This window comes from Typopeltis vanoorti, unplaced genomic scaffold (genome assembly GCF_054136105.1).
Source record: "Typopeltis vanoorti isolate ZY-2024b unplaced genomic scaffold, IOZ_Tvanoo_1.0 HiC_scaffold_80, whole genome shotgun sequence".
Classification (NCBI taxonomy): Eukaryota; Metazoa; Arthropoda; class Arachnida; order Uropygi; family Thelyphonidae; genus Typopeltis; species Typopeltis vanoorti.
The window spans coordinates 107957-119521 of NW_028328218.1; the positions used below are offsets into that span (position 1 = coordinate 107957).

The following is an 11565-nucleotide window of genomic DNA, read 5'->3' on the forward strand; positions in this document are numbered from 1 at the left end:
CTTGAGAAGTTGTGGCGCAGCCATCAGAAACACTTGAGTAGTTATGTGTGTGAATGCTAATTATTTATAAGGAGTTTTCACTAATAAAACACTTTATTTTTCAAGAACAATTGTGTTAATTCCAATTTTGGAAACAATACCCCTCCAAAGAAACTCCCACTATTCGAATTTTTATAATTGACCAAGCACCTTCATATAACTAATAAACTTAGCTCAAGCGTACTGAATCACTATAATAAATGCGAATAAAAACAATAAGAAACAACAGTGGCTGTTTCAAATATATCACGTATTTCACGATAGTTCATGATTAGTAAAACAGGATGTGGATCTCTTCCCTCTTTCTTTATCTGTTTTCCAGGTATATCGTCTTCCTGTGTAGTGGAACCTGCAAGAATATTTAAGAGCACCATGAATTTATTTCGCTTGACTTCGTTCTGAGGAAGAATTTGAATAGAAATAAACAAGTAGCGGTAAGACTTTTGCTCATCATTATTCGTCAAATATTAATTATTTCGTAACAATAACTAATTAGTTTTATGTCTTAGGACTTCTGATATTCAATCAGATGCAATTTTAAATCTATTAAAATTTCAGTATGCATACTAATTATTAATAAATGGCCTCAGAGTATTCCTTGGGGGATATCTTAGAGAATATCTTGTCATAAAAAGGATTTGTTAAATATTTACGGTAGCTTTCTTAAACGTTTCCTAATGAAAGATTTGATAAACTTCAACTCAGGATTTTGGGAAAAGAGGAAAAAACACTATTTATGTTTTTGTGTTGTACTTGGCTATAATAGGTATAATCTAACTGAGTGACAGATGGGAAAATTGTTTAGCTTGATGGTTATTTTTCAAACATGTTTTACAGTATTACTCTGTACAAGAAATTAGAGTATTAATCAGAGTATTAATTTACACTGGTATTGATTTTATATGGATTACTGAGTAATCCATATAAAATCAATAATCCATATTTGTATTACTCACTAAACATTTGTTTAGTGAGTAATACAAATAATTAAAGCAATAATGCAAAATTAGAATTACATATTGTGTCCTGTTCCAGCATCCATCAGCATGTCGGTTTATTGGACGGCCTCTTATTCTTTCTCAGGATGGTTTATGTTCATTTTCTTGTTTGGACAAATCTTATATCTACATTCTTTTAAAATGTTCCGTGCAACTATGTTTTCTTTTGTTTTGTTTTTTTTGTGTTATTGGATCTCAGTTTAATTCTTTCATTATTTTTTCATTGCGTTTATGATCAGATCCCGTATTTTTGCTAATAAAGCTTATTTCTTCTATTAATCTCTGTCCATCATTTTGTTTTATTGTGTAGATTTCGCTTTCATTAATTACTGTTGGTATTAATTGTGTTATATACTTTTAATGTAATGTTCGATTAGGTAGGTTTAAGCATATAATTCATATTTGTTATTATTACATTTTTTTTTAATTTTCACATTTATGTCCTTTTCATCTTTATATGAAAAGGACATAAAGGACAATAATACATAACAATAAGCGAAAGAATTTATTTCTTCCAAGGTTTTGTTATTAATTATTAATCTTTTACTTTTATAGGTTCATCTTTCAAGTTTTGGTTTTTGTGTTATGATTGTCATGTTTATATATGCAGTTTTTTAATCGTACTTTTATTATTCCCCCCCCCCGATATTTGTAGCACTTTTGTCTTTTTTGAAATGTATTTCCTTCCCTTCCTATCAGTCCCTTAAGACGGGTTGAGTCCCCTAATGAGGTGTTTATAAGGAATTAATGCAACCGGTTAGCCACTCTGCTGCACCCTGAGGGTAAATAGTCATGCCTATAGATCCGTTTGTGTGTGTGTGTTCACAGCGCCCGTTTACCTGTTCTGATGGACGAAAATCCCAAGTTTTTGGAGTCCAAATCCTCTACCGCCGTGTGAGACAAGCGAACTCACCTTTAGTCGAAAGAGATCAGATAAAGGTTTCTAATGTCATGGACGGGAATCGATCTCAGGTCTTTCCGACCAAAGGGCTTCGTCCCACTGAGTTACGGAGGCTCTTTTAAAATGTATTTATGAAACCAAATCGCATTGCCTTGTAATGTCTTGTAGTCTCTCCTGATTTCACGGTGTAGTTTTTAGTTTATTATTATTATTATTATTATTATTATTATTATTATTATTATTATTATTATTATTATTAATATCTCTCATATGAACCAATGAAACGGTCAAAAAACTGATAAAAGGACGCTCAGGGAAAACACCTGATTACATATCAGGAGTTTTCCTTAGAAAGTGCGCGATCTGTTTTAAATATTTTAAATTTCAAAAAGATGCATCAGTTTGTTATTTGTCTACAAAATGATACTATTTATTATAATTTCTGTTAATTTATATTCTCCAAAATATTCCATATATACGAATTGTTACTGGACTAGACTAATATAAAATAATTTACAATCTTCCTGTGATGTCATTTCAGGGTTTTAACCAAAGATGGAAGGAATATTAAAGTGGAAGTTGGCTGTCATTTGTATCGCTGTAACAATTAACAGAGTTGTAGGAAATGGTAAACCGTTTTGTTTGAATTGTTAATAAACCAAGACATTTTATTATAAAAAAACATACTTTGTATATAAAATAGTTTACACTCTGTCGTAAACAAAATTTTCATATTATTTCGGATGGTTAAAAACGTAATTAATCATCTCTACCGCTAAGCCAGGCAATTCAAGATGGGATGCTAAGGCTCATTGAAAATTTAAGAGTGGAGATGATGACTGGAGTACTCATGAATCCAAGAGAAAGTAGTTATTTGTTTAGCAGTTCATCCTCTTGTAATGAAGTGTATTCATGGTATATATTTATGCAATTATAGACCATTACACTGAAATTGTGCCTACTTTACAGAAAATAAAGCATGATACAACTCTAAACAAAGATAACGAATAGCGATATAATACCTGTTTGCCAGTTTAAAAGAAATTGCCTTTTAGAACATGAATAAAGCTATTTATTCCAATTTAATATATTTGCTCTACAGCTTAAGTTATATTACTTTTATAAAACTATAGATTATTTTGTCAATTTTACGAGGAGTTGCTGACATTCTTTTTCCTCTATAAGCTGATATATTGACCTTTGGAAATACATTTTTAGACTATTCAAGCTCTGGAAAAAGTGCACTGCATACTATCACTCTGTTAGTTAGTCTTCCTTTTTTGCAGGTTATATGTATTTTATAAACCTAACTACTAAGTTATCCTCTCACTATAGAGACCAAGTTTCATCCTCAGTCCAATGGATCACTTTCACCTTAAAGGTATAATACATTATTGGCTCGATATTTCGATAGTCTAATTTCAATAGTAAAACTAAACGGTTTGGCAGTTGCCTAAGATAAGAAATATTATAACCCCTTGTCGCTTATTCTTGCAAAGATGGTAGGTTCTCTTCCCGAGTACAACTCAGGCAATAAGAGTCTCTAGTGAAAGTTCCTCCGTAGCTTAATTAGTATAGGTGGACTCTTTCGATGAAAAAAACACAGGGTTGAAACCCGTATATAACGATAATAGCCAGGAGTTTTCGATCACATGATTAGTTAGGCAGTCTCATACGCAGGTGGCGAATCTCCCGGAAATTCGAGTTTGTCATCCTTCTAAATAGACAAGCAGTCTCCTGAACACATAACTACAAACATCGGATACTCATTGTGAGATGAAAACGATTAAGCCTTACCATCTTATCTTTCTACTGGTATTTATGGATCTCAGGTAGAGTTCGATAATAGTCAATCTCCATGATGGAGATGACACTTAACAGGACAGTGAAAAGTAGATGTTGTTGTTGCGTAATTAAGGCATAAATAACGAAGACTATAAGCTAACTTTAGTTATGTCTATAAATTGTGGATTTTCTTCTGACTGATTTGTCGGTTTTGTAAAAAAAAATCATCAGTTTCTGAAAAAAAAATGGTGATGCCCTTCGGTGGAAAATAACGATCTTGAGTTCGAATCCACTCTAAAACAAAGAATGCATGTAAGTTTTATAAGTTTTTTTATTCCTCCGTTTCTTAGTTTTCCCAAAATACATGCATTTTTTTTTTATTTTTAGCTACGATACTACACTAATTATGGATGACATAAAGGCTTTCAAATCATGTGCAACTGTCAGCATATACATAGCTCAGATCATGAGAAAAAGCAGATACAAAGATCTCTTGGTGAAAGAGAACTGTGTTATAAAGATTGAATTAGAATTTCGGAACCACACAAATACTCACAAGAATAAAATCTGCTGGTACCATATCTGATATTTGGTATGTCCTCTTTAGGCAGATGAGCCTAGAAGGTTTTAGATTTTATTGATTAACAAAGCTTTCTTTCTCCTTAGCAATGTTAGAATTTATAAAATACTGGACAGGTAATGATATCTTCTGCACTTCAACAATTTATATATCACCTTAGTCATGCGTCAGGGACAGAAATGTGGTAATTCAATACATGCGCATTCAGTTTTTCGTTGTTAATTCTTCGGGAGATTCTCTTATGATGAAAGTTAAAGGTTTATCTTTTTTTAATCCAATGCTACTACCGTGATGAACTATATGAAAATATATATTATTTCTGGATTTTTTTAAAGTTTATGTTTTTGTGTGTCTTGTTGTTATTTTCAATTAAAAAGAAAAGAACTAAAATATGAATTGCAATTTCATTCTTTTTTGTATTGTCTGTATTCTATAGTTCGAATTGAAATATAATATCAATTAAATATTTTAATATTTTCTCATTATTACAGAATGCCCAGCGATAGACTGCAGTCAACCGATGGCTTACTTAAAAAAAGGCTGCAATACTGACGAAGACTGTGGTTTAGGACAAAAGTGTTGTGCAGGATGCGGTGATTCTTCTTATTGCTATTCTTCTGGTAAGTACAAATGTGGCGAATAGCCTATTGCATTCCGATTAATAAAATCAGTACTCCAAATTATCTTCTTGAATGTTAATCAAAAAATTGCTAAATATGGACTTATTTCAATGCTTTCGCCTTCTAACTTCTTGCTGTATACTATGTACTGTGAAAGAGAAGCATGGTTCGTGGAGGGAAGAGGAACTATAGTTATGTAGTTGTATAAACTTTTATCTTCGTTTCTATATACAAATAATTTGCTAACTCAAAAAAAGTAATGGCCGTTGTAATTTTTCTCTTATAAAGAAATAAATGACAAAATCCGTGTGATGTAAAGCGAGTGAAGAATTTAAAATATCATAAAACATCATAGCAAAACGTCTAGTCCTCATATCCCCTACTAACCACATTTTTATTCAACTTCCAGAGATGACTCCTTGTTCCGGTCCCTCTAGACAAGTGCTGAAAAATTTCCCCTATATCTATTCTATGAAACCCTACAAGCAACTTGAATGTTTCTATTATATCTCCTCTTTTTCTCCTATCAACCAACTTCTGCAATCCACACACCCTCAACCTATCCTCATAGGGAACATTCCACAGGCTACTCACCATCTTGGTTACTCATCTTTGAAATCTTCTCCACTACCTGCTCATCCCTCAAAGAAACCAAGGGAAATACGTTAGCACAGTAATTTAGCATATCAATTCCTTATAAAGAGGAATAACAACTTCATATCTACTTGTCAATGTGTTCTTTAATACCCAAGTAATCTCATGGGTCCCTAAGCTTCTAAATATGTCCTCTAAACTTTAACTATCTGTCTACCACCATCCTTAAATCTCTAGCTTCATTTATTTCCTATAGTAGAGTATCAGTGTGATACTGGATTGTAATTGATTTACCCAAAATGCATAACTTGACAATTCCCGACATTAAACTGATACCAATTAACTTTTGTCCATACTGACAGCCTATTTAAATTGCCATGCAAGTCCTCCAAATCGCCTTGATTAACTGTTACTCCGCCTAAATTCGCATCATCAGCAAACAACTGAATATTTTTTTATGTTATTTCATATATCATTCATGTGCAAAATAAACAGCAGTGATCCAAGCACACTGAACCTTGTGTCACACCACTGGCGCCCTGTTTTCGCATCGATTCTCGTCTTCCATATTCCACATTTTGATACTGGTCTAGCAGTCATCCTCTTATCCACTTAACCTATATCATATCCATTCCCATTTGTTATAATTTGCGTAACAGAATTCCATGTGGTATTCTGTCAAATGCCTTTGGGAAATCCAGCAAAATCATCGTGTAGCCATTTCCTCTATCCAACTCAGCTGTTACTCTATTATAAAAAGTTAAGAAACTCAGGCATGACTAATCCTTTTCAAAGCCATGTTGACCTTCATACAGTATCATATGCTTATCCACCCATTCTTATATTTGCATTTTGATTAATTGTTCTAGTACTTTTACAACAACGCCTGAGATACCGATTAGTCTATAATTTTCTACTGCAGTCTTAGAACCTCCTTTACGCAAGGGATTATTTTGTCCTATTTTCACTCCCTTGGGACTCTACCAGAGCTGAGATTTAAACTAAAGAGCCTAGTCAAAGGCATTGCCAGTTCCCTTGTACATTCTCTCAAACCCTAGCTGATACCCCCATCTAATCCCATAGCTGAATTTACACTGAGATTATGCAATATCCTAAGAACCTCCAATTCATCCAGAGATGGATGAATTAGAGGTTCTTAGGATATTGTATCTGTCACATAGATTAAAGTGTATATATTCATCCATCTCTGGATGAATTGGAGGTTCTTAGGATATTGTATCTGTCACATAGATTAAAGCAATAACCTCACTAGGATGATATCCCTTGTCATTCTTCCTCTTACCTGCCACGTAATGAAAGAACTCTTTGGAATTTTCTTTGGCCTGCTCGCCTAAATTCTTTCTCATAATCTGATTTTGCCTTTTTTGCCATGTTGGTCAACCTTCTTGCCTGAATCTCGTAGTGTTCATGAGTTTGTCATCTTTCTCTTTATATATATCCCCGACAGCACTTTAGTCTTCTACAGCTCATGCTTAATGATATTACTCATCCATCTCACTCCTATACGATTAACTCTCCTTACCGTAGGTACGCAATTTAATACTGCTTCCTCTAGAAGACCCTTAACTGTATTCCTTGCCTAATAAGATCCGTAGCCTGCAGTGTTTTATGCCATTGTACAGATTTAAGCTTCTTCCTGAGCTTGTCGTAATCATCTGCCTTGTAGTTTCAATTATAACCTTTCTTGATAGAATATTCCACATGCTTTACAATCTTCCATGTCAAAACAATATGGTCACTTTCTCCGATTGGAGACATTTTTGTCACCTTGGCTATGGACAGCTTTACTGATCTCATGACCAGATCGAATACTCTCCCGCTCTTAGAGTCCTCCATCGCATGCTGCCTATCTCTTAGCAGGTGTATAAATTATATATCCTTCCTATCATGTGATCCTTCTTCCTTCCAGTCTATCTCCATAGTTGATGTCCCCTGATAATAATCACTAGACCTGTACCTCGGCATCGTACTAATTTGGCGATGCATGTCTTCCAGATCATCTGTGGAACTCCCTGGCCTATACCAACAACGGACTGTATATTTTGTTTCACTGGCCTTAATATCACAGCAGATTGCTTCAAAAATACAGCCACCCTCTCTCCTGTCTCCTGTTCATTTTGATTGCAATTCATCTGCTATTATCAATAGTACTACTTCCGCCATCTTATCTTCTCTATCTTTACTGAAAATACTAAAGCCTTCATATTCAATCCTGTAACTACGTCATCTGCCTGTTAGACAATCTGACTAATGCCTATAACTTTTGGCAAGGTTGCACTACCAATGCCGAACTCTCCTTCTCTTGTTCCTGATACCTCTCACATTAGTATATAGAAACTGCAGCATAATTGAATACAAATACATTATTCCTCGGCCTAAAGTACACCTTTCATGGACGAAAACAACATTGCATAGATATTAGAAGAATACAACACCATTATCTCTGTTTACTGGCAGACACTAGTTCAGTGATGAGGAACTTTTTTACCCAGGCGTGTCAAACGTTTTTTTTTTTTAATATTGACGTTGTTGATGTGCCACTTGCATATATGCATTATAAATGTAAATACATAATAATAGATGGTGACTTATACATATCATATTAGGCTATTTATTTAATAGGACATTGATATAAAATCAATGAATTCATATTATACAATTAATTTAATAAAGTGAAATTACAAACTTACATTACATTTAATGACTTTTCTGTTCCTTCGCCTTAACTGAGAGCGATTAATCGCAGTTTTTTCATCAGAATACCAATATCTTTCAACATCCAAGGTGTGTCACCTGAAACCCTCAAGTGTGTCAGTGCTGACACGCGTGTCATAGGTTGGCCATCACTGCACTAGTTCATATTCATATCTAACCATAGTCTACCCGTAATTTCTGTTGGTATACTAAGTTTAGATTGTCTCCGAATCTTGGAACTTCGTTAAAGCCATTTCAGTTCTCCAGCAAGCATGAAGTGATCTGGTATTTATTTGTGATAATAGTTAATTTGAATAATTGCCAAAGTTAAACTGATTTCAGTTCATATTAGTAAAATGCATTTTGGCTGTTAAGAGACCACTATCAATGCCGATAAAAAATTATTTTCTTTCAGGAACATGCAAGGGATGTGTTGGGTTTCAATGTTTCGTAGCACCCAAAAACCTCTGCAGTTTGGGATGTTCCCCAGGTGCTCTGTGTTGCTTCCGTGAATGTGATTATTCGTGCAATTTTGAAGTGAGTCCAGGATATTATTGTGACAAATCAAACTTAATAAGAGGAAGGAACCCTATTAGACAAGGCAGTTTGGGAAGAAAATAAACTATTTTAATGCTTTGATTTCTTTCTATAGCAATGCTATGCTACATTCATATTATTAAAAACAGAGTAAGATATTGTCTCCCTGTTCAATATATATATATATATTCAAATTGTTATAGTTTTCATAAATACAATTAAAACGTTTATAATCTACTTTAATTTATAAAAGATATAAATTAAAAAAATGTATGAAATAAATGTTATGTACTTTGAGTTATATTTTATTCTTTCTTTTAAAAAAAAAAAAAATTGAAAAAAATTCTGACACCATTAATATTAAATTTTCTTCTAATATAAAAAGGGTAACTGAAAGATATTTTACATGCATCCCCGTGTGGTTGCCGGGATAAGAATAGCACCAATGTAGCTAATGCATGTCGTACGAGGCGACTAAAATTGGTACCCTTGGAGGGTAATGGATGACAATGCTGTAGCCAATGAAGTTCTAACTGAGGCTCGGCTATTGCTGTTACCCTCCTGCCATGATCAGAGCTTTATTTATAGCTCAATAACACCTTTTCCTTACACTGTCCTCTACAGATAACGGGGAATATGAAAAGCAATATTGCTTCGCCCCTTTAAGCCAGTCCTTATAAGGATTTTACATACATACAGTGGGGAATACATTGGGGAATTAATTCATTGAATACCCTTGGAGGGTAATGGATGGCAATGCTGTACCAATGAAGTTTAACTGAGGTTCGGCTGTTGCTGCTACCCCCTTGGGCAATGAGATTCGAGAGTTTTTGAGTTCGCTCTCTTAAGGTTTTTGCCTTAAAGGAGCAATTTGAGTCTCTGGGGAAGGTGTTCTCCGGCACGGCCCGCTGAGGGGCTTTTTCGGTGAATTATTTTCTTCGGAATTTGAGCGGTTCTGCTTGGTGGTGGGGGAGCCCGTCACTGAGTGGAACCAACGCTGAGATATGGACGGTCTTTCGCCCACTATGGAGTGGCCTAGAAATCGTCCGATGTTTTAAGATTTCACCTTTACTTACATAGTCGGTGATTAATAATACCCTTGGAGGGTAATGGATGGCAATGATGTAGCCAATGAAGTTCTCTCTGAGGATCAGCTATTGCTGTTACCCTTCTGCCATGATCAGAGCTTTAATAGCTCAATAACACCTTATCCCTACACTGTCCTCTACAGATAACGGAGAAGATGAAAAGCATTATTGCTTCGCCCCTTTAAGCCAGTCCTTATAAGGACTTTTTAGTGAAATATGCAAAACATCCTGCATGGAGCAGTAAATCTATCAACAGGAATGGCCGCATTCTGTTAAACTACAAACACAGTCCGATTGGTTCCTCCTAGGTCTTGAATATTTGTCCTTCAGAATGTTAAATTAGAGTACAACCTGGAATCATTAAATTATTTAACTTCTGACTACAACCCTATTTTGCTCCAAATGGGTGATCAGAAGGGATTGCCCCTTCCGCCTCACACTTTCATATCTTGGGAAAAATTATCCAAAATGCTTCCAGATTGAATTGGTCCTGTTCCTCATATGAACTCTAAGGAGGAAGTCGAATCTGTAGTCAATAATTTATTCTAATTTATAGTTTATTTCTCTTATTCTAATTTATGTTTGGTAAATATTATTATACCACCGTCTTGTTTTGTTTGTCTGCAGTGTTTGTGTTATTGAAAGTGTGGCATTTGGTAGGTGAATGCCTCTTCTTTTGTTGTAGATGCTTCAGTCAGTATTAAAATGTCTATGTCGTCTATATCTTCCTTCAGATAAGCTCGCAGGGTCAGCCAGTATTTTTGAATGCTTCCGATGTTGATGTGGAGAATAGATAGTCCTTTTTGGGGGATTGTCACTTGTTTCCATTCCGTCATTGATTTCAGAATGTGGCAATTATCATGTTCCGAGGTGATTATGTCTGCTTGATGGTCTGCATTCATGTTGGTTGGTGTGCTGTTCCTTCTTTACGAGTTGTCAATATTCCTTTCAATGTGGCAGCCTGTTGAGGTCTTCTACGGATTTTATTTCAATTGGTTTTGCGTCTTGTATCTTTCTAAGGAATATTTTGCTGTCTCTTATCCATATAAACTGGTAATTTGTTTCTTTTTTATTTACTTTCCTTGCTTGGTAGAATAGTTTCTGATAATATGGCGTTAGGTATTCGGACAAGTATATTGGGGTGTTGTCGTGGTCTCCTTCCAGATCCTTGACTATTGGTTTTTTAATCCTGCTAGCTTTTATAAGTGTAGTTTTTGTTAGGCTGTTGGTGAGTCGCACTACGACGGGAGAAGGACGGGAATTATTTTCTCTTTTCCTTTTTTGTGGTAACCGATGCACTGACTGGATGTCTCTTGATTCAATGGGAGAGCCAATTTTTTGGATTAGTTGTATTACGGTGTCTCTTAGATGTTCCGTAGCTATTTCTGGGAGACCATTTATGAGGAGATCATTTTTGTGCGGCTGTTGGTTTGAGAGTTCGTACTGTTGCTTCAGAGAGTTTAGTTCTTGCCGTAGTTCCGTTGTATCTTTAATTAAATTATGCTGTCTTTCCGGTAGCTCTTTAACGCAGTTTTTAATTTCTCTAACGGTCTGTAATACACCTTCTACCGAGTTATTAATAAATTTCCTCATATTGGTTAAATTTTTCTGTAATTTGTGCGGTACGTTTTTGAAACATTTCTCCAAAAAAATCGATTAAACAGTCTTTTAGGTTTTGTAATCTATTTTCAAGTTGTTGTTGACAACT

General features: G+C 34.8%; 1 protein-coding gene across 1 annotated transcript; it reads left to right on the forward strand.

Moving 5' to 3' along the window:
• The first annotated feature begins 402 nt into the window (after positions 1–402).
• LOC150092079 (uncharacterized) lies at positions 403–8871 on the forward strand. Its single transcript, XM_090415327.1, has 4 exons — positions 403–473; positions 2480–2566; positions 4795–4923; positions 8648–8871. The coding sequence occupies exons 2-4, from the start codon at positions 2494–2496 to the stop codon at positions 8851–8853; spliced, it is 408 nt and encodes a 135-aa protein (XP_090271453.1). The 5' UTR covers positions 403–473; positions 2480–2493; the 3' UTR covers positions 8854–8871.
• Positions 8872–11565: the final 2694 nt, after the last annotated feature.